The following is a 23,721-nucleotide window of genomic DNA, read 5'->3' as shown; positions in this document are numbered from 1 at the left end:
ATGAAAACAGTTTTTCATAGCAAAAGCTTTCCTTGTGCTTGTAGTTATACTCTATTGCTGTGTATTCTAGCTTTGTTTGCTATTTTAAAATGAGAATAGTGAACTGGGTCATTATTTTTACTTTGCATGTTATAGGGTATCAGAATGAATCACTTAATCCCAGCCTTGCCTGTGTGCTGTGTTTTGGAATCTACAGTTTAGAGGTCTGAGAGGAGACCGATTCATTTTCCCTCTTCTGTATAACTGAATCTGATTTTTCACGGTCATCCCTGGACATATAAATGGAGTGTGTAGCTCCTGTAGAACTTAAGCACTTCTGCATTACAGGAATTTTAAGGGACTTTTGGGGACACAGTCAGTTTTTCCCCCACATGAGAGTGCAGGATACTGCTGGATGCTTCACTTACCTGTCCATTTCCTGAGCAGGGTTTGGAGAAACCTCCTGGACACGGACTGCAGTCAGGGCCAAAGAAGCCTTTGCAACATTTTGGTTCCTGTGAATAAAGCAAATATTACTGCCTGTCATCTGAAATAACCCTTAATCCTTATGGAGGCAGACTGAGCCAGAGTTATTCAATATTTGCAGAGGCCTGATGGTTCACTTAGGAAGAAACAGTGCTCTGCTTTCTGCTCTGCACCAACCCCTTACACTGGTTATTGTCTTGGGGGTGGGAACTGCAGCAACTTCTTAAGAATGCCAGAAAGTAAGAGTTCTTCAACAGAAATAGGGAGACATCACATCAGAGAAATTGCATTTCTGGGCTATCTGAAGGTGGCCTCTATGTGAGTTGACCTGGACTACATGCCTGCACCAGATGTTGCTATTTCAAGGTAACTCTACCTTAGTGGTTGCCATACAATGCATTAAAAGCATCCTCTTTTCCAGAGCTTTGGCATGGAGACAGCACACAAAAGACAAATCTCCATCGGGCTTTGGCCCTCTGGCAAAAGCCTGTAAGGGTAACTGCCTCTTAAAAAGCTTGTGTTGAACCAGAACTGCCTCTGCAACAGTCTTGTTAAAACCAGGAGGGGGTGTGGGCAGCCTGAGAGAGGGACACAAACCATCACATCCTTCCCCCATTGTTATCACAGATAGACTCCTCAGTGTTATAAATTTCCATTCCAACATGTCTGTGTATAACTCAGTCTACCTTAATATTTGCCTGTAGGTGTGTAGTGTAATTCAGAGGCAGTCTCTCCTTCTTATCTGAGATTCGGAACTGAAAGATATGTTCTACCCCCAGGGAGACCCCATGAAAGCTAGATTCACTGCTTTTATCTTCCTCCTTTCCCTGTGCACCAATATGGGATTTAACCACTTCACAGCCCTAAATGTTTCTGTTTGTGTCTTGTTTTATTCATGAATTGGCTGCTCAATCTGTTTATTCATCCAAGAGCACAGAAACTGTATTAGAACACCCCCCCCCCCTTATCTACAGGTGTAATTCAAGGGAAATATGAATGAGCAAAGGGCGCTCAACGCTTACAGATTTGTAGACTTCTCTGCTTGCTACTTAATGGTTGCTGTGAAATGCAGAAGCCTATTTAGAAGCCCCAGAAGCAAGACTATGGAAAGTTATAAGCACCTGAGAGTGACTAATGATTTTTGTGAGGACTAGATATGTGAAACAGAACAAGTGGAGTCTGGTTCTTGTGAGCATTTTACAATTCATTGCTACTGAATAACTTGTGAAGTCCTGGGACAATAATGGATGGGGCTAGAGAGGCTCATTGTCAAACCGTGCAGTTCTTTGTGGGTGAAGCTGTATGGAGCAATGCCAATGTTTGGGCTAGGAGCCGTTTGTGCAAACTCCTAGTTACAGAATACGAAAAAGTTCTCAGTTATAACATATGGCAGCTAAAGAAACTCACTGGAAATGCTGGTGTAAGCATGCATTGTGGAGAGGAATTATTTCAGGTAGTAGAAAGGATAATGGCAAAAATCTGTCTGGTACTTTACTGTAAGAATACATGGTTCCTCTCAACCACCTGTAGAAGGGTATAGAAACTACACAGACATCTCCACGTGTCTCAACTCCAAATGTAAAGTTCAAACACAAAAGAAAATACTCTGGAAAACTTTTATGTACATTTTGCCTTAAAGAACTGTAACTCTGTACCTTCATTTTTATGTTGCAGTATCTAGCACAGCCAGTTTTTGGAAAGGTTGCGCCTTCAATAATGCATCTCCGTTTTGAGAAAGGCTAGAACATGCACAAAATGTATGCATTAGTATCCCTAAGCGATCTGCAATACTATGATACAATCTCAATATTATAATACAGTTTAGCTGGAGAGCAGAAAGCACTTTGGCATAGTATTACATATTTTTAAAATTTATTAAATTATACCTTTTTTGCATAATATAAGTTTTCTTCCTTTTTACCTGTGGTTAGATCATTATTAGAACTACTGAAAATGCCACATAGGACTAACTAGCAGTGAATTATTTATAACATGGAAAATAAAATTCCTATGATAGCCAGACTTGGGTTTCGCATGTGGAGAAATGTGCAACCAGAACTGCATCTCTTAGATGCAAAGCAGATGGAAGGCTTTTGGTCCATTCTGAAGCTACTTTTTCAGAGAGTTACTTCTGGGAGGAGGTTTAATCAAAGAGAAATTTTTAACAGGTCTGGGTCTAATTTAAACTTATCCCTGCTCTATTTTTCATATGCTAACTCTCAAAGCATAACCATAGCAATTCTCATTCCTCGCCTGTCTTGTCTCCTGCCAAAACCTGTCCCAAGTAGATTTTCCTTTACTTGACAAAAGAGTCCAAGCTGCTATAAGATCTGTAAGAAATTTTGATACAGCAGACAAAATAATGCTGAAATTACCAGATATTTTAGTCATTGCCAAAAAGAGACTAAACTGTTGTCTATATTTGTATTTATTCAGTTTTCTGTATTCATATTCAGCTCTTTTGCTCACTGTATTGGGAAAGCAGTAATCAACATAAAGGGATGCCCTTTCTCTAGGCATTTTGCACTGTCAGGGAATCTATCAGGGAATATCACTTACTATAGGCTTTGAATCCTGTGGACAGGGAGGCAATGTGCGCAATAAACAACTTGCACAGGTACCCTAGATGGAGACAAGAAGGACTGTCATTTCAAAAGGCATATACCAACTACTGAGAAACAAACTTATGGGTGATATCCACTGCAAGTTTTGAGAAATATCTGATTTATGACTTTTAATTGTTATAGCATGGATTATGGAAGCTGGTCATGGATCAGCAGCGCAGGCAGGGCTGTATCTCCTGGCTCCAACTTCCGTCAGGTCATTGTTTGTTTCCACCTTCACCTTTCTATTTTTATTTGTCATTCCTTCACTCCCTCCTTTTAACAAGCAGCAGCTCCCAAAACAGAAGACAAACACAGGAACAAGGGAACTGGCATCATTTGTTCAAGCCAATATGGTATGTTAACTTATATTGTCTGAGCATCTGGTGCAGTCTGTATGCTTAAGGTTCTGTGAAAATGTTTTATTTCTTCCTATGCAGATCACAGATTTGTTGACAATCTTGCGTATAGGCGGTGTGAACAGAAATCTGTCTATAGGCAGTAAAGAAAAAAAATACTCTGTGCTTCCATGTTGTAGGTCCAGTACTTCACTATGATCTAGTGGTATATAGCTATTTTTATGTCCTCACCTTTTGGTTGCCTTCCACCACTAGCTAATTTATCACCATGTGATAAAGGGTGGTGACAGAGACTGGCAATTACAGCCCTGAGGAGTTATAAACCCCAGTGGCAGTTAAAAAGGTGAGTCCTCCAACAAGCTCAGCATGCAATAACTTCAGAGAGAATGAGCCTTTCAGTGGGTGGATATGGAGTTTGTCAAAGCTGTGTTGTGCATGACTATAAATGTCTCAACTAAATTAGATAAATATTAGAGCACGCATCCAGTATATTATTTCAGTGTTTTTCATAATCATTGGACAAATGCCTGTGAACCTGAATTATGGCATTTTCCCCGTAGATTTATCATTGGAGCTGATGGGTAAAGAATCAAGCACTAAAGCAATATCCGATTTGGACTCAGTAGTCCATTGTGTTGCAAAGCACTTAAAGGAATAAAGGACCTTAAAGGTATAAAAGACTTACAAAAGCATTTGAGCATTGAATACTGGAGGTACCAATGACACTCTATGTTTTAAAGGTCTGTGGGTCAGATACGTTTTGACAAATATGTTTAGGCACTCTAAAAGTTATTTAAGCTGTGCAATCATGACCAAGGTTGAGTTAGACTTTTCTTTGGGTTTCTGAAAATCCCTCTAAGAATTTGTTTGGTATTTTAGAGCTTAAAAATCAGGCTGAGATCTTTAGAATGCATTTCTCTCTAACGGCATTGCTCTCCCTGCTATCCAGTGTTATGCAGGGTCACCTGTTTGCTCCCTTTCTCCATGTGGGACTGTCTTAGCCATTGACACATAGCTGCTGCCTCCTCTTCCTGAAGATGGAAGTCCCATTTCTCCCCTCTGCCACACTGCAGACCTGTTTCCCTGTTCCTGTTCTGCACTTCCGTGCAGTGCCTAGTTTTTGAGCTCTACCCGTTTTCACTAGTAGATTAAGATACAATATTTGCAGAGAAATGGCTGAAGCGTAGACACAGATTCCCTTCTGTCAGCTGTGCTGTGGGAGAGGTGACCTCTGGAAGGAGGTAAAGCAGACAGCTGGGGAGGGCTACTACTTCAGTTGTCAAAGCATGTTTTGTCAGAAGTCATCAAAATTGGCTGAAGTCCCCACATCAAGCAGATACTGTGGATCTGTTGACCCTCCTGCACTCTCAGAAATGCTGGACATTGCTATTTCTGTACTGTTTCAATCCCTATGAGTTTTTTGAATATTTTGAGTCCTACATTTTTTACCAGCATTCAGGTATGCTGATATCTATGTATTACCATAATAATAGTTTTGTCTTTAGGAATGTACAGTTTTTGTATCTGTGCAAACCTGTCAGTTTTTACAAGGTTTGGCACTTCTTACTGATACTACCTCATAAATACTACTTTTGGCATTGTTTTCTTTTTATGAGAGAGCTGACAATGCACAATGGCAGAACAAGAACAGCCCAGCCATTACTCCATTCTGGTATTCTGGTTGGTAGCAGTGCTCTGTTTAAAGTTTTGGATATTAAACTATATTTTAAACTATTCTTGAAGGTTTTAAAGCTGACAAAAGTGTCTAACTTTAGTTTGAGAAACCTTTTTTGTGAAGGATGCTATTTAGTTTGTCTTAAAATGACTTTTCCCAGTGTATCTTTAGTATTAATTAGTGTGAGAAATAGATTATAGGTAGCTTTCTGGTAAGGAATGAGAATTACTGGAGTGTTTTAGGTGTTGATCGCTTTTTGTATCAGGGATTGCTGCTTGGATTTCTGCCTGGTTTACAATTATATTGCGCATATGGCTCTTTGTAGTTGCTGCTAGAGTTAATAGTTCTTTACTGCCAACTCCTGTGTTTTCTTCATTAAATTTTGATGCTGTCCAGCTCAGCTGAGGATCTGTTTCAAGGCTGTGGTTCTGGACTGTGTAAGTTGGGATAGTAATTGCTTTGCATTATTGTGCTGGAATTGTCACTGGCCCAGATATGAGTACTAATCCAGTCCAGTAATAGCCTATTGAAGCAACATTTACTGCAAGCTAAAAGCTCAGTCTGATATTCATTCTTCTTACCAGAAATAGTATCTGAATGTTACCAAGTGTAAAGCTGTTGAGTTGTATTGCTATTGATTTGTAGTAATTCTCTTACCATTGCAACCTGAGTTCTTGTCTCATCGCACCGATGTGGTAGAATTGGAACAATTGTGGGTGGGATAAGAACTCCTGCAAGAGTATAAATGCGACCGTTTTTTGCAGCAATATCTGTTTCTTCCATTTCTTCTCCACTCACCAAGACTTGTCCCTGTGAAATAATGGAGAAAAAAAAGCTATCATAGTTTTGCAACCTCTAAACATTTCAATTCAAAAATTTTTAGTCAAATTTCTCATTTTTAATTGTCCGTCTATATTTTCTTGAGCATATTTTATGCAAGAAGCACACATATGTTGCACCTTTTGCTTGATATTGATCTGTAACATAAGTATCCAGCATTTTCCTCCTGATCTGCACTGTTATCCTGTGGAACTGACTATTAGAGGTCTGATCAAAATGTCCTGAAGTCATCAGTTGTCTTCCCACTGATTTCAGTGGTCATAGACTTGGATTCTGTGGTAGTCCCACTCTATTTGACAGATGTGGGAGGAAAAGTGAGATAGAATCTGTGAGCTATCCAAGTTCACAGGAAAAAAAAGTATACTCTTCTGAATTTACTCATGCAACTGTGCTGCCTTTACAAATAATTTTCACAGATGCATTTTTTTTTCTCTAAAATATGCAAAGAACACAAGGAAGTTCAATGCATCAGTTAAGTCTGGTTTAGCAAAAGTACTGCAAAATTCTAGGGAAAAAACCCTTCATACCAAAAAAAGTTTTTCTATAGGCTAATTTATAGCTTGCTCATTAATAGGGTACAACTAGAATTAACATAATTTGGGTTTTTTTTAACTGCATGTTAAAGATTTTCAGAATTTATGTTGACTTTGTTTTTTCTTTCCTTTCCATTGTAATGGCTTCTTTATTAGAAATATATAACTTAGTGTTGCAAGAAAAGTAATCATATTTTCTGAATGCTTACTGTTAATGTGCTGAACTGTGAGATCCTTATTAAGTTTTTAGTTGTTTCTTACGCATGTAAATATCTACTCAAGTTGACTAGGTATCTGGCTGGTTAAACATTAAGTGAAAATTATGCATAGTGCTAGACTAAGGAAGGAGCTGATGCAACTTTCAACACTGACTTCGTCTAATCAGGAGTTGGGAATCATCTCACCTCATTTTAGTGGCCTATAGGTTAGGTGTCTAGTTAGCTGTAATTACCCAGGTTTCTTCTATAGTCAGCAGGAGGAGACTGGTGCCTCCAGAAGTTGTTGAGTCTATTTTGGACATTTACCTCCCTGATGGCTAAAGCTATGCGAGAGAAATTCCACACTGAATGACAAAGTAACACTTTTTAAAAAAAAGTGTTCTCTGAGTTCGTCAGGATCAGAGAATATACCACTAAGGGGATTGTAAGAATATCTACCTATGCACTGAGAAGTGTTTAAAATAACTAAAATCTGTAACAACATTTTAAAATATTTTTTTTTCCTGGATTTGGGCTAGTCATAAGAAAAAAGAAATGCAGACTGTCCTTATACAGCAGTCATTTGCTCTGCATCTTTTATAGTCCTGATTTCTGATAGTGGCTGGGAAAGGCAGGCTGAATATTTTACTTGTTACAGCAAGAAATTATTCTGCTTCTGTAAGATTCAGGAGTGTCCCCTTTCCCCCCCCCCCTGCTCCTGGCATGCAAATGGTTGCCTACATCAGAGAGAGTTATTCACAGGTAAAAGCTGACTTTGACTTACAGTGCTGGTCCTGTTAAAGTAGATGAACTGCTTAGCCATGCTTCTCACGTGCTCTATTGAGATGAGGCTGGCAACGTCTAGCTGAAATAAATGCAAATTGATTGGAAAAAATCTAATATCAGTAGTTATTTTAAAATCCAGGTGGATTTCACAAGTAAAACCACTCTTCTATCTGGCGTGAATAGCCCCATCATCCTTCTTCTAGCTTCAGGGGCAGTCACACAGTGACGAATCTGTTAGCATAATGAAGCTAGAGTGATTATTTTAAACTTTGACTGAGCTTGCAGGTTTCCATTTCTGACGAGCTTGTTTCCCAAAAAGGTTGTTCATTTTCTTTCCTTTTTTTTTTTTTTTTTTTCCCCTAACTATATCATCCGGTCTAAGTAAAGTTATCACCTCTCCCTGAAAATAGTCCTGTTTACATCCTTAGACCATTTTGGAAACAGCACAGCTGATGTCATGTGAGTGGACAAATGGATTTCATGCCCCTGCTCCCTGTGATCCAGATGTGTGCCAGAGAGACCTCAGCCTCTGACACTGCATACAGGGCCTTTCACTAAGGATACAAACTCATCCTTCCTTGCCAGAAGCAGGGGCAGTGATGAAACCTAAGGCTCTTGTAGCCTTAGTTGCTGCTGATGTTGCTGAATTCTGCTTTTTGCTTTTTGGTTTCCAGTAGGAAAAGGAGTGAAAAGTAGGGAAGTTACTTAGATGACAACAAAACCACCCTGAGAAACAGAAGACAGATGTTAATTTTAGCAGAATTGGCTCAGAGAGATCTTTATTTCAGGAGCAACAATTACTTTTCTCTTCCTTTTGCTTATTCCTGTAGATCTACAAAGCTGACAGTACCCCATGATAGCACTTCTTACTCCACAGCAGAGTAAATTTAGCAGGTCCCAGGTTCAGGATGTTTTTTTCATTTGTTTGGTTTTTTTTTGGGGGGGGTTGTTTATTTTTTGTTTTTTGTTTTTGTTTTTTGTGTGTTTTTTTTGCGGTTTGGGTGTGGCTTGGGTGTAGTTTTGGGTGTGGGTTTTTTGTTGTTGTTTTCTGTCTTTTTTTTTTTTTTTTTTTAAACTTGGGCTAAGACACTATCACAAAAAGATCTATTTTAAAGTGGAAATAGTTACTTGCATGTAACATTAATGTGACACAAGACAGGTAGTCTTTAATTGCTGTGGTTCGAGGACTACCCTGTGCCTCCTATTGGGGTTTTCTTTTGATTGGTAACACTGACGTAAAACGTATGTGTTCTCTTTCAGTGACCTTTAGGTATGACTATTCTTAATTAAGGCAAAGGCATAGCTGCCCTCCTTTGCAGCCTTGCTGTGTAACACTGAGTGGAAGGTCATTGTTAGAAAACCTTTGTCTTCAGACTAGCAAAAAGTTTGAAAATACTCTTACACCTGTGGGACAGTAAAGCAGTCATGCTCACCTGAACGTTGGAAACAATGTGGTATCGGACGAGCTCCAGAAGCTTCCATGAACCCTGCAACAACATAAAAGAGGTCTTTTTAGCCAAATGTGAAAAACCTAAAAGCAACTGGCTAATGAGAGAACATACGAATAAGAACAATGATGTCACTCATTTCAACACTAGAAATCTTTGGGTTAACAATGGTGCTAATCTCATGGCATGCACTGTTCTACTCTGTACCCTTACAGGTACACATCATTTTATTTTGGCACTGGCCCTTTCTGTGCTACGAGCTATATCTTGTTTCCACACAGTTGTCCCCAGTCTCTCGTCTCCTCTTTGACCTTTATGTGTTGGGAGGCGCCAAGGGCTGAGGATGACAACGTATGCTTCCCAAGGCATCACCAGTGGCCTGTCTCGACTGGTGGTGAAGCCCGTGGCATCTGTTCCCCTGATAGTCCCCTCTGGGTGGTGACACCTCCCAAGAATGGGTTTGGGGCTTTTCCACGTGGCTGTTTGGGCTGTGCTGTCAGGGAAAGAGAAGGGGAGTGGGGACCCAGTGTGTAGGTTTGGTGTTGCTTTATAAGACAGAAGATCTCAAATCCTGCTTCTCTGATGGAGGACTTCAGGAGATATGGAAGTTGTTCTGACACTTGGACTAACACGATGGACTAACTTCATAATGCTGTCTTGTCTATAAGCCATAGGATTTTATGAACTTTCCTCTTCTTGTTCTCAAAGGCAAATGGAAAACAGCTTAAAGGGAAGCTGTCTCTGTGTGTAGCCAAAAAATGTTAGTTAGAGAAATTAACTTTGTAAAATATTATGCTGAGAAATAAAAACCATAAAAGCCTCATTTTAGAGATGTTAACAGTATAGTAATATGCCCTCCTGTAGCAGAGCAGAGGTACAGCTAGTCCAGTATCATGCTTCTGATAATGGCCAGTAACAGATGCTTCAGAAGAAGCTGTAAAAAGTATGGTATTTGGCAGATGCAGAATAAGCTATATTCTGCATTAGGTGTCTTACTGATCTTAAATTATTGCAGACATCTTAAGCCTAGATCATTGAAGCTTAGTTTAAATGAATACTAAAACTGGAAAACTGTCCACTGCGTAAGAATGATTTGCATTATGGGAAGACTATACCTCTGTGGAAAGCAGGTAATCCAGATCCCTGGCTTTCATGCTGTTCAGAGCATCATTACTTGGAACAAAGACTGTGTAAAGTCTATTATCCTGTTGTAAAGCCACTCCCAGGTCAGTTTTCTGTTTTGGTTTAAAAAATAAAATTATATATTAGTTTTGTAAAGCATCTAAAAATAGCTTTATGGAATTGCATTTCTGGATCCTTACCTCTATCAAGGATGTAAATTGGCTATATCTTCCATTATCTTGAAGCACTGACATTATTGTTTCCTGAAATGGGAGGAATGTAAGATGTATTTTAGTTGGAAGCATGGAATGAATATCAATTCTTAGGAGACACTTGTTGAATTATTGTATGAGTCTCAGTTATTACAAATCTGAATATATTTGGGTTTCCTTATTGTTTGTATGGCTGTGGTATCTGGAGGCCCCGGCTGAGATGGAGTCCTTTTGTTCTTGGGCTACGTTTGCATGGTGTTAGAGACTGACACTGTCCTGAAATACTGTGTAGTCACAGAACATACGAACAATGTGTGTGTGTGTGTGTGTGGGGAAGCATTATCATATATGTATTCAGAATGAGAAAGGGCAGAGAAATAAAACATTTTCAAAAAGATCATATAAGAAGTGAATTCTCAAGGGATTATGTTAAGCAGGGCACCAAAAAACCAAGGCATCTAAAATTATTAGTTTTTATAATCTCAGCCGCCTTTTTTTGTTGTTGTTGTTGTTGCTGGTTTGAATATAAGTCTTGTCTGGTGTCTGTCAAAAAGTCCCTCCTTCTAGTTAGTTCAAGTGAAATACTTTGATTGTGGTTGCAGTTTCCAAAGGACCAAGGCACAATTCAGAAACTATAAGTACAACCAAGTCCTCCATGAACCAACGTGGCAGAAGAGTGAATAACTGTCTGCTGTGGAAACTGCACCTTTGATTTTGAATGCTGCTTTTCTGAGTTGAAGCACAAAGACTCAGTAGAGCTTGTCTAGCTGCTGTCAGTTATCTTCCTTTGCATTAAATTAATGTAAAACTATTTAAAAAAAGTCCTGTAGTTGCATGTATACAGCTTGTGTCTCACCTCTTTGCTGCTTTCAAATGTTGGGTCCATGTTGTCCATGGCTTTGTCAATAATGTGCAAAATCCCATTGGAAGCAATTATGTTCCCCTGCAAAAGTTTTCCTTTCCGCCTTCCTCCTTGAATTCTAATTCTTAATTGATAATCCTAAAATAAGGCAGGAAATAGATTAAGAATTCTTTCTTATGGAATTACAACAAAGAGTATGCATGTTGAATAATGTCTAACACACACTTTCATTGCTAACACCTGTGCTATTTAAGTCTGGTGAGAAGAAGGGTTACTTCCAACACCTATCAAGGAAATGGAAAAAAATTCCTTTGACTTTGGATCAGGACCATATCATTTTGTTCCAGGACGGCAAGGTGCAGAAGAGAAACAGGGATAGCAGACAGAACTGGCCTTGTGGTGAAGGGAGTGCGTGTAATAGGGTTCTGATGGTTGCTACTAATAAAAGTCTGCCAGGAAATGATTTAAAATGTGATTGTAGCAAATGGGTCAACTCCCATTATCTTAGGGGATTACAACCCATTTCCTTCTATTATATGTATAAACAAAATGTTGCTGATTATGCACTGTACTGAAGTGTGCAGGAAGCTAACAGGCCTGGGACTGCAATGGTATTTTCCTGTTATAAATGGGATGCAGATTCTTTAAAAAAATAAAACAGATCTCTTTTCTCAGATGCTGCTAATCTAGTAGAAAATATAAGGAGTGCTTGATTTCAGTCTAGTGTATAGGAAACATATATAGCTATATATAGCCATAGAAAAGAAATCTTTGAAACTGTGGGATCAAACTGCCCTGATGTTCTCTGATATCAAATAAACGGATCCAGCGATGAACCTTACTCCACTTTTTTCATGATAATGGCCATGTGTATTTTATTTATATTGAAGACTTGTATTTGCTGCATTATTCAAAGGATGTCTAGGGATGGTCAGTGGAACGTGGGTCTGCAGTGCAGTCGGTGCTTCCTCTGTACAAGCAATACAAAAGGTCTTTCAACATCAGCTCCCAGCTTTCCCCTTGCCCTGCTTCACTTTGGCTCTTTTATTGTCCCCACCCTGCTCTGCAGGTCATGCCTGCAGATTTAAGATGACTTTATTTTAGAAAACATTTTTAGATGTCTGCATTACCCATTCAGTGGTATTGCAACTCTAAAGGCAACTTTTTGTTTTCACAGACTTTACTGAGAACTTTGCTGGTGAGGCTTTGCCTTCGCTTCAGCTCTCTGCAGTACGTGGCCAATGGTTGTAGCATTTCGTAATCCAGCAGCTATCTGCAACCTGATGCCTCCCTGTGGAAAGACCTTTTGTACTCCTTGTCAAAGACTTAAACATGAAGAATAAACCTTGCTGATGTAGGCTGGAAGGTCACTTACCTTTTCTCCCTTTGATATCTCCCCTGACTTGCCAGTCAAAGTATATATTACATTGGTATTATTCAAACTACTGGTATTCAACTGACCAGCAATTACATGGAGTTTCACAAAGTACTGTGCTTTCTGTTTATTATTCAGAAGGTCCTTTATCTAGAAGAGCAGAAGGACAGAGATTTATTTCAATACAGGCTTCATCTAAAAAAACCCTCACTGTGAATGATACTTTCCCCCCAACCCCAACAGTTACTGAAATAACAATTTTCTTTTGAAATGAGATTATAGGGTTTTAACTGAGCAGAACTTCTCTTGATTTCAGTTCAGGTTAGATCACACCCTTGTGTCCCTGCATAAGCAGTGACTGTATCGAGAGATCTCCTGACTTCAGTGGAAGATGCTGAATGCTAAGTATCCGAAAATCCATCCAGCAGGCCACTTTTTAAGCCCTAAATAGAGATGTCAGAGTATCCTGAAAAGTGTTGTCTTTTTTTCTTAACTTGGCAGAATTTTTGGAAAGACTTTTATTTCCATCTCCAAACTTTGTTTTTGTGAAATAAATGAAAAATATTACCTTTCCCAAATGTGTTCTTTCCTACCACTCTCCCTGTTGTTCCCACCCAGAATGTGAATATACACAGTTGAAACAAAGTAAGCAAACAGTTTTAACCCTGTTTGATCACTAAAAATATTATGTTTGTTTTTTCTACTAAAAATATTATTTTTATCAATCTTACTTAAAAGTTCACTTTAGACCTTCCTGCTGAAAATTCAGACCTTAATTCAGAGCCTGTCTCAACTAGGTAAAAAAAAAAATGTTGTGTATACACATGTAAGACAATTCAAACAGTACTTGAAACGTGACTGCATTCTACCTTGACTCAGAAAATTATTTTGCTTTCCTTTCAAGCAAGGAAAAGTGTGTCTGGTGCCTAGACTTATATGGTAAGCCAGAAGTGTGCTAGAGCAAAAGGTTCTTCTGAATCTGTAGAATCAAAACTCTTTTTAACACAGGTCTGATTGCTGAAGGAGTTAAATCCCACTCATGCACAGCCCTCTCTGTTTACTTACATTTGTACCTTTGAGCCCCTTGTTTGTTGGTACAAGCACAGTAAATGGTCCCAGACTACTCAGTGGCCACTCATAGACATTTTCTTATAAGGGGAGGAAAAAAAAAGATTAAATGAATATTAAAAAGCTTTTGGAGACAGGTGATTATTAAATGGTAATTTAAGATTTTTAAATCTGGTGTTGAAAGATGAGAAGCAGAGCGGATGCATAATCTAGGTGCACTTGCATATTTGATATATACTGAGGCAAAATATTCAAAATATTTTTTGGTAACCCAGATTCCATAGCATGCTAACCAGGGTGATGGCCATGAAAACAGGGCTTCTTTGGAGTTGCATTAGTGTCTTTACAGGGAAACAGGTTCCTACTTTAAATTAATTCAGTCTTTGTGGGGTGAGGGGAATTCTGATGATAACCTGTTGGTAATGCAAGGATCAGCAAACACATAGCTAAAAATAAAAAATGATGCACTGCAAGGTAATTAAAGTTCATCTGCTACCCAGATGGTACCTCCATTTCCAAGACAGCAGTATAACAGCACTGGATTCTGTAGCTGAAGCCATTAAATATTTCTAATATTCAGCCCTTTTTTCAGAGGTTTAAAATTAGAACTAAAAACATTTTTACAGTCATTATAGGTATGATGTACTGGAGTATATATCTTAAAAATCAGCTTAATATGCTGTCTTAAAATACAGTGTGGAGTATTCTGCTATATATTCTACTTAGTTTTTGAAAGACATTAATGTGGAATGAATATATTACAAAATAACCTGTGCAGTTAATGTGTCTTTGTAGCTTTTGACTGATAAATCAAACGGTGCATTTATGTCCAAAACTTAATCAAGCAATATAAAATTTGGATTGTTGTTAGCAAATGGTGGCACCCAGCATGTCAGGCACTTTTCAGACGCATAAGGAGAACCATAGAGAAACTGCAGACTAGTACTCAATGCTGAAGCAAGGGATTTCAATTTTCACTGCTGAATATTAAGGTCACTGCCAGGTTTTGTCCTCAGTCAGCTATGTGGAATTCCTCTTCTTTTCTGGTCAGGAATTAAGGATATTTATTTTAATTGCTGGACTTAGTGAAAAGAAGCAAGTAAATTATATTAAACATGAGGAAAGTTTTCATATTTACAAATTAAACTAAAAAATGTCACTCAATTCTAGCAGTGTTTGTTCAAAGCTGAGATTTGTGGGATTGCAACTGAAGTTGATTAGGACAGTTCTGCTTTCTTCGCATGGTGACTGCAATAACTGCTAAAGGCTAGACTCATTTCTTTGGACATCTCCATTTTTTGGCATCCTGGTACAATTGCAGACTGATGTTTACATTGTCGGCGAGGAGAGTGACTTAGCAAAACTGAAAAAATCCTTTAACACTTTTTCATACTTCTTCCCCTTCTAATAGGTGGTTCACAAATAATTTGCCTTCCATTTCTCAAGAGCAGTTCTGCAGTTCATATAAATGCACATTCTCTCCTCATTTCCAAATTCTTTGCCCTGCTATCAGCAATTCCTTCCACTGTAACCATCCCTCCTGTTTACTCTACTTCTTTCTAGGCCATTTCCTCCTCTTACTCTCATGATATACTTCCAAACCTCAGAAATACCAGGAATTTACAGCTCATCTGCTTTGCAAAGGGCAGTTTCATCTTGATTAAAGGGCTGTATTTTTTTTGAACATTGAATTCCACTACAGTAAGTACTTGGATCTGCTTTGGAAAGGGATTGTACATTACAATCTAATTTGAGAAGTTAGCTCTTTTTTTCCCTCACCTCTTAACCTTCATCATTTTTATCTGAAACATATTATCAATAACCTGTACAATTAGATGATATACAGAACAATGACAGCTGTTTTGCTGCTGTTGAGTATTATGTCATGGTGAATGTAAATTTACTACTAGATAGTGAGGGGTAACATGAGTCAGTATCCAAAGTTACATACCCCAGTTTGCCAATGTGTGGCTGAAGAATTAGGTTCTCCGTGCCTTAATACTTTTCTAAAATAACGATAATAGAACAGGTCAGATTTCTGTTGGAAAATGCCAATGCATTGAGTTTGAAACACTCTTTTTGAAGGATCATGGACTACGTGGATTTATGTTGAATCCAAGCAAGGTTTCTGACAGAGCTCTGGCAACTCTGCAGTCCATTCTCCTGGTTCACGCAGCTCTGCAGGACATTTCAGATGCTTTGCTGGAGGACGCTTAGGCTGTGAGCCCTGACTGGGACTCCACCTTGGCTATGCAGGTGATTTGGCAACCCTGAGCTGCTCAGATGCTGCCGATGCACTCTGGTGTGGTCAGAAGGGAAGCTCCTGAGAGTGATGGAGACCACAGATGGGATCATCCTCTTCCCCTCACTTCTCCCTTCTTTCCTGATTCTCTCTTGGACCCTCCTCCTGGTTAGAACAATGCCACTACTGACAGCTGGGTACTAGGTAAGAGGGACCCCACTGGGAATCTTGACGTTTTTGGTGTATTTCTTTGCATTGTTTTAGATCACATCTCCGTTATCCAATGCAATGATTGGGAGGGAGAGGAAGTGAGATGATCCAGATGAGGCAAAAACCACAGGTGATACAAAATGATGTGCAAGTGGGGCTGTGAGAACATATTTAGCACTTTTACTTAAAAATTTTTGTAGATTGATTTGCACAGTGAGCAAAGGCTGCTTTGAGTGGCCAGAGGGTGTCTGTGGTGAATAGCTTGTGCTCTATTTCATGCCTCTAAGCAGCACTGTCCTACAGCTAGGGGTGTTGGGGGGGATAGTCAGGGCATGATTAATCCACCCATCAAGAGCTGACTTTGGTTTTATTTGGTTACTTACCCATGAGAGATAAGGCAGATGTCAGCTTTCCTTGCCACTGTCCTCCCACTTCGGCATTCAAGTCTCTAAGTCGTTCCATGATGTTCCCATAGCACACAAAGCCGTTCCCGACGTAGCCCCCCTGGCAAGTGCACCTGTGAAGAGACTGTGACCTCAGTTGTGTGCTGACACACAGTTGTGCGCTCTGCGGCAACAGCAAGGCTCTAACTAAACCTGCTCCAGGTATTATTAGTTGCTTCTCTGAAAGCATTTTCAGGAACAACCAATACATTTTAATTTAATCTTTGCTTCTGCATGCTGTCAAGTTACCATTTGGTGAATGGATGTTGTATGTGTCTTTTCACTTACCAGATAATGATATGAAATTGTTTACTCACCTCTTGACCAGCTATAGATTTCCCTTGCTCCTGTAACCATTTCTGTGGCTTATATTGCCCCAGACTATGCAGTGTGATGAATGTGAAATTGCATCACTTTGCAGCAAAGATGCCCTTAAATCCCTGCTGCTTTAAACTTTGGTTGTGTGAGCTGCCTACTCAGCATGTTTCGCTTCTTGGTGCTTAGGGAAGCCTGGTAGCTGCTCGCCTGATGCGAGGTCCTTCTGTCAGCCATGCCAGGCAGCAGGTTTATGTGAAATCCCCTCTCACTAAGTTAGCCTCAGCAGGATTAATGCCAGTTGCATATGAGGGGGGTGATGGCAGCTCATGGATCCCGTGAGATAGCTGTATGTGCCCAACACTATGTTAAAGTTTGATGTGTGTCTTGTAGGAAAAGGCAGCCAGTGGTGTCAATCCTTTCAACAAAGCAAAGTGATTGTGCTTGTTGCACTGCCCTTTAAGTAATGCAATCATTTTGGGCAAGGTAGTTTAATGTGATTTTTTTCCCCTTAAGTTGTTGGAGTATGAAATGTCATGTTTTCAGATGTATACTTTTTGCTGCTGCTGTTTCTTTACTGAAACACAGTCACTGTAGTTACCCCTTAGGGACTACAGCCCGTGAGAGGCATTAGTACATGTACAGTTCATGCGGTGCTATGGACTTCCAGAGCCGTCTTGGGTCATAGTGCCTGTGAGAGTGACAGGCATTGCCTTGAGATGGGCAGCATTTGAAGGAGCTAGTTACAACCAAGACAAAACCTAAAGGAAATTTACGAAAGAACAACCCCAAGTGTCAGTCTGACATTTTCTGTTGCGTGAGAGAGGAAACATGCCTCACAAAAATTGAATCTTATGGCCATAAAGGAACTCAGCATTGCAAGAGAGGTGGGGAAGAAATCATTGGTTGTCCATGTGTTTGACTCGTACTTGTTACTAGGTGTTAGTTGGTACAAATGGTTGTTATTTTCAAAAAAGCATCTTGGACTTATGTAAGCCTTGACCTTATGTGAACCCGACTATTCATAGGAAGCAGCAGTTAGCACTTTCCAAAAATCTGGACTCTTTCAAGCTGTCTTAAAGTTAGCGGCCATCAAGGCCGTCTGTTTTTGCCAGTCTTGGCTCTGTTTGTTACACTTGTTAGAAATTCTGCTGCTGCTTGGCTGCGCCTGGGAGACTGGCTGGAGGTGTTGACTCTGTGATTTACTCATCTTCAGTGGCTAAAATTAAACTAGGCAATTGTCAACATGTAGCACACACAGAAAGCAACTCCAACTATATTTAAAGGGATTAACAACTATATGGTAAGTGTATAGGTAGGACTGGAAAAGACTGAGGAACTGTCACTACTTCAGTTTACCTAGGAGGGGGAAGAGAATTATCTCTTTCTGGAGACAGAAATCCCAACTTTGTGTCTCTATTTTGCTTCAGTCTTGTCTAAAAGAGGTTTGGTTTATGAAGCTGTTAATTTCTAAATTGAAGGCAGAGCCAGGGTACAGCTAAGAGTGGAAGAGAAAAAGGTAATAATGAAGGTTAGTTGAGGGAAGGCTAGTTCTGCCTGGAAACCAAAGAACACATGGTCTAATATGCAGTGTAATTCTGCACCAGTTGAAGCTTTTTAGCTTCAGGGCAAGGCTGACTGTAATTACTTTGCTGAAGCAATGTCATAGACAGTGTCAGCACTCACTCAGAAAAGATCTATATGGGAACAGAAATAGAGACAATCTCGATTTTTCCAGGGCGGGGGGAGGATTGCTGTGTTATATTGTTCACAAACCATAAATATGACCTCTTTGTGTACATAAGAGATTTATTCCTGTACAAATCATTTGATTATGGAGGAAGCAGAAGTGATGACATGGGGGAGGTTAACAGTGCAACTGTGTCTTTAATAAAAACATCAAAAACAAAAAAAGGGAAAGGAAGTTTTGAGCCAGTTTGAGGGCTCTGCTACAGCTTTTTGTTTTAGAAGGAGTTAAAAGAAAAAAAAGAAAGGAGGAGGAAAAAAAAGCATTTAAAATTTGGGTGCAGCCAAAATACAGTAACAATGTCACAGGTATCACAACTAGAGCTTTGGAAAGACTTAATTTACTGTGCCCACATGTACCAATCAGTGCTTTTCTTTCCAAAATTACTCTCTGACAAGTGGATTCTCCTGAAATTAGAAACTTTTCAGTATAGTTTTAGCTTTGCCAAATAGGTGTTTTTAGTTTGATTAGAAAGCCACTCCTTTCTTCGGTGTTTTTTTCCCCCCGCATTAAAGGTCAGGGAATGAATGATATGCACGGAGTTTGGATTGCTTTTTCCCCCCACAACCATAAATTTTTAGTTTTCCCACTCTGAAATTGTCAAAAATCCCTCAGCTGTTGAAAATTGAATTGCAACAGTGAAAAAGTGATAAATTAGGAAAGAAAGGTTCTGACTGATGTGATCTGGAATTGTATTTTAATTTTTCAACTCATAAAAATTTGGATTTTGGTCTTGACTTCAGATAGGAATATTATTCAATCTTAAATGTTTTGCACCTGGCTCTACTGTTATGCTGCTGTCACAAGGGTCATACAGTTTTTGAGTATTATAGCATGCTCCAGAAATGAACTAGGGTATAGTCTAGATAAACTTGTTTGAAATGCACATTAATTTACAAGAAAGTGGTGTTAGTATTTCACTGTAAAAGTAAGGTGCATGATGAAGCAAGAACAGATAACAAGAGTACTTTCCCAAGTGAACACTTTTTATCTATAGATCTATATGACAAGTAATTTGTTCCCAACTTATAATTAAAGTTCTCTATTGTCTTTCACATTCTAACCCTCAGCTCCTGAAAATCAACACTTCAAGTGTACCTCTTTAAACCCAGTGCTAGCCATCACTGGACTATAGAAATATGTAATTCAATTCTTTGGTTTAATATATTGTTCATAAGTTTTGCATTAAACAGACTTTCCTTATGAGATCTGTGTAGCAAATTTATGTACTGGAAAAGATATTCTGCCAGAGGTCTTGCTGTTTCTCACATGCTTGATTCAAAGCTTTGAGGAATCTGCCTAGGTGGGTGTTGCTTTCACAACATGAGGGTCAGATTCCCTGATTATATCTATATTAATATACTGAAATGGGCCAAGGCCTGGGTTCAAGTGCTATCCCATGTAAATTAATACTGATTAATTTTTAACATGCTGCCTAGCATATTTTTGGCCCCCACCAGCTAGTGCTCTCCCAGACAATGCTCAGGCACAGCTGAAGGGATAGTGTGTACCAGGGACCATTGCCAGTAGGCAGTTACAGGCATACCTTGTTTTATTGTGCTTCATTTTATTGTGCTTCGCAGATACTGTGTTTTTTACAAATTGAAGGTTTGTGGCAACCCTGCATCAAGCAAGCCTGCTGGCGCCATTTTTCCAACAACATGTGCTCACTTTGTGTCTCTGTGTCACATTTTGATAATTCTTGCAATATTTCAAACTTTTTCTTTATTATTTTATCTGTTATGGTGATCTGTGATCAGTGATCTTTGATGTTACTATTGTAATTGTTTTGGGGCGCCATGAACCTCAGCCATATAAGACGGCAAACTTAATCGATAAATGTTGTGTGTGTTCTGACTGCTCCACCGACCGGCTGTTCTCCTGTCTCTCTCCCTCTCTTCGGGCCTCCCTATTCCCTGAGACACAACAATATGGAAATTAGGGCAATTAATCACCCTACAATGGCCTCTAAGTGTTCCAGTGAAAGGAAGAGTCCCACGTCTCTCACTTTAAATCAAAAGCTAGAAATGATGAAGCTTAGTGAGGAAGGCATGTCGAAAGCCAAGACAGGCTGAAAGCTGGGCCTCTTGCGCCAAACAGTGAGCCAAGTTGTGAATGCAAAGGAAAAGTTCTGGAAGGAAATTCGAAGTGCTACTCCAGTGAACACACGAATGATAAGAAAGCAAAACAGCCTTATTGCTGATACGGAGGAAGTTTTAGTGGTCTGGATAGAAGATCAAACCAGCCACAACATTCCCTTAAGCCAAAGCCTAATCCAGAGCAAGGCCCTAAATCTCTTCAATTCTATGAAGGCTGAGAGAGGGGAGGTAGCTGCAGAAGAAAAGTTTGAAGCTAGCAGAGGTTGGTTCATGAGGTTTAAGGAAAGAAACTGTCTCCATAACATAAAAGTACAAGGTGAAGCAGCAAGTGCTGATATAGGAGCTGCAGCAAGTTATCCAGAAGATCTAGCTAAGATAATTGATGAAGGTGGCTACACTAAACAACAGATTTTCAAGGTAGACAGAACAGCCTTCTATTGGAAGAAGATGCCATCTAGGAATTTCATAGCTAGAGAGGAGAAGTCAGTGCCTGGCTTCAATGCTTCAAAGGACAGGCTGACTCTCTTGTTAGGGGCTAATGCGGCTGGTGACTTTAAGCTGAAGCCAACACTCATTTACCATTCCAAAAATCTTAGGGCCCTTAAGAATCACGCTAAATCTACTCTGCTTGTGCTCTGTAAATGGAACAACAAAGCCTGGATGACAGCACATCTGTTTACAACATGGTTTACTGAATATTTTAAGCCTGCTGTTGAGACCTACTGCTCAGAAAAAAAGATTCCTTTCAAGATATTATTGCTCATTGACAATGTACCTGGTCACCCAAGAGCTCTGATGGAGATGTACAGTGAGATTAATGCTGTTTTCATGCCTGCTAACACAACATCCATTCTGCAGCACATGGATCAAGAACTAATTTCGACTTTCAAGTCTTATTATTTAAGAAATACATTTTGTAAGACTATAGTTGCCATAGACAGTGATTCCTCTGATGGATCTGGGCAAAGTAAATTGAAAACCTTCTGGAAAAGATTCACCATTCTAGATGCCATTAAGAACATTTGTGATTCATGGGAGGAGGTCAAAATATCAACATTAACAGGAGTTTGGAAGAAGCTGATTCCAGCCCTCATGGATGACTTTGAGGGGTTCAAGACTTCAGTGGAGGAAGTAACTGCAGATGTGGTGGAAACAGCAAAAGAACTAGAATTAGAAGCGGAGCCTGAAGATGCAACTGGATTGCTGTAATCTCATGATAAAACTTTAATGGATGAGGAGTTGCTTTTTATGGATGGGCAAAGAAAGTGGTTTCTTGAGATGGAATCTACTCCTGGCAAAGATGCTGTGAACATTGTTGAAATGACAACAAAGGATTTAGAATATTACATAAACTTAGTTGATAAAGCAGTGGCAGGGTTTGAGAGGATTGATTCTCAGTTTTGAAAGAAGTTCTATTGTGGGTAAAATGCTATCAAACAGCAACACATGCTACGGAGAAATCCTTTGCGAAAGGAAGAGTCACTTGATGCGGCAAACTTCATTGCTGTCTTATTTTAAGAAATTGCCACAGCCAACCCAACCTTCAGCAACCACCACCCTGATCAGTCAGCAGCCATCAACATTGAGGCAAGACCCCCCATCAGCAAAAAGATTACGACTCACTGAAGGCACAGATGATGGTTAGCATTTTTTAGCAATAAAGTATTTTTTAATTAAGGCATGTACATTGCTTTTTTAGACATAATGCTATTGCACACTTAATAGACTACAGTATAGTGTAAACATAACTTTTATATGCACTGGGAAACCAAAAAACTTGTGTGACTCGCTTTATTGGGACATTCGCTTTATTGCAGTGGTCTGGAACCAAACCCGCAATATCTCGGAGGTATGCCTGTACTCTGTTTTGGAGGAGGAAGAGACTTCAGCTGTGAGCCAGACTGTGCTGCTTGCCCTAAGAAACATAAAAAGGTCTTGGCCCTTTTTATTTACTAGTGAAGAAATGACCTCTGAGAGCGATAAAAATAAAACTTTATAGGTATTAGCAAACGGTTTGACGAAATCTAAAACTGTGCTAACTGGTTGACACTAAACCCACTAAATTTTGTACATTTGTCCTCAATAAGGACACCATTAATGATAACTTCAGGAGGTGTTCATCCACTGGATTTGTTTTCATAGGCTATTTACTAGAGAAAAGATGGAGAATCTGAGTGAAAGCTTTAACAAGGAAAAAGACTTACATAATTTGTCCTGGTGCAGTCATTGAGCATTTAGCTTTCTTATGGCAGGTGTTGTTAGTTTCACAGATGTCTGCCATGCTGCATCCTTTTCCAGGTACAAAGTTTGTGTAATGTTCTTTGCATTCACAGTGGGACTAAATCAGAAGAACAGGAGGGGAGAGAAAAATTAGACATACACAAATTGTGGATTTCAGCATTTTTTCTGGAATTAGGATTTAAAAACAGTGAACTTCAAAAGCCTTAGTTAATCACCTAGTGTCAGATGCAAATATAAAGCTTATCCATATTTATTCAACTCCCTTCTAGGCTTTACCCACTCAAGAAAATTACTGGTTCTCCAATAAATCCCTGTCAGATAAAAGCCTTTAGATTCACTTCTGTGACCAGGGGACATTTCAAATCAGTGTGGATAGGTCAGATTTTTTATCTTTGTTCCCACAGTCCTCTGCCTCCCAAAAGAAGTGCGAAGCATATCATTAACTAGTGAGGCATTACAATGTCATTACTGAAATGCATCAAGCTCTGGTTGCCAGCCACATGCAGACCACTGCGAGACACCTGAGTGGAGCAACTTATACGACTATGAACTCCAGGACAACCCTAGATGACTCCCTTTTCAGCTTTTCAGGGTGGCCAGGCAAAACAGGCATAGTCTTCTGAAGTCACACTTTGTCAGCGGCGGAAGTTTTACAACATGGAAACTTGAGCCACTTCCCAGCAGTGTTAATAATATGTGACCTTATATGGTGCTTTTCATCGGTAGTCCTCAAAGATCCAGACTACTTTCCTGAATATGCTAACTTTAGGCATATATCTGAGGTACCTGTGTAAGAAGCCTACTTGTCCTACAAGCCCCCTGCAGTCAGAGGATGAGTCAAGCTTAAGTGGGAGAAGCTTCATTTCAGTGCCTCCACTT

General features: G+C 39.5%; 1 protein-coding gene across 3 annotated transcripts in view; it reads right to left on the bottom strand.

Moving 5' to 3' along the window:
* The window catches only part of STAB2 (stabilin 2), a 97,601-nt gene that overhangs the window by 56,771 nt on the left and 17,109 nt on the right, over positions 1 to 23,721 (bottom strand). Inside the window, exons 9-21 of one of the 3 annotated variants that reach the window (XM_026056772.1) lie at positions 22,806 to 22,939; positions 16,381 to 16,514; positions 13,543 to 13,625; positions 12,478 to 12,627; positions 11,097 to 11,240; positions 10,229 to 10,291; positions 10,022 to 10,141; positions 8,892 to 8,945; positions 7,457 to 7,537; positions 5,760 to 5,912; positions 3,025 to 3,087; positions 2,121 to 2,204; positions 408 to 494 (exon numbers count right to left, since the gene is read on the bottom strand). In XM_026056772.1, coding sequence (XP_025912557.1) covers positions 408 to 494; positions 2,121 to 2,204; positions 3,025 to 3,087; positions 5,760 to 5,912; positions 7,457 to 7,537; positions 8,892 to 8,945; positions 10,022 to 10,141; positions 10,229 to 10,291; positions 11,097 to 11,240; positions 12,478 to 12,627; positions 13,543 to 13,625; positions 16,381 to 16,514; positions 22,806 to 22,939 — 1,350 coding nt within the window. Of the gene's footprint in view, positions 1 to 407; positions 495 to 2,120; positions 2,205 to 3,024; positions 3,088 to 5,759; positions 5,913 to 7,456; positions 7,538 to 8,891; positions 8,946 to 10,021; positions 10,142 to 10,228; positions 10,292 to 11,096; positions 11,241 to 12,477; positions 12,628 to 13,542; positions 13,626 to 14,315; positions 14,349 to 16,380; positions 16,515 to 22,805; positions 22,940 to 23,721 lie in introns of those variants that run through there. The other 2 variants (XM_026056770.1, XM_026056771.1) reach the window with 2 other exon arrangements.

Source organism: Apteryx rowi, unplaced genomic scaffold (genome assembly GCF_003343035.1).
Source record: "Apteryx rowi isolate R43461 unplaced genomic scaffold, aptRow1 scaffold_133, whole genome shotgun sequence".
Lineage (NCBI taxonomy): Eukaryota > Metazoa > Chordata > Aves > Apterygiformes > Apterygidae > Apteryx > Apteryx rowi.
This window is presented reverse-complemented; position numbering and strand designations above follow the sequence as displayed.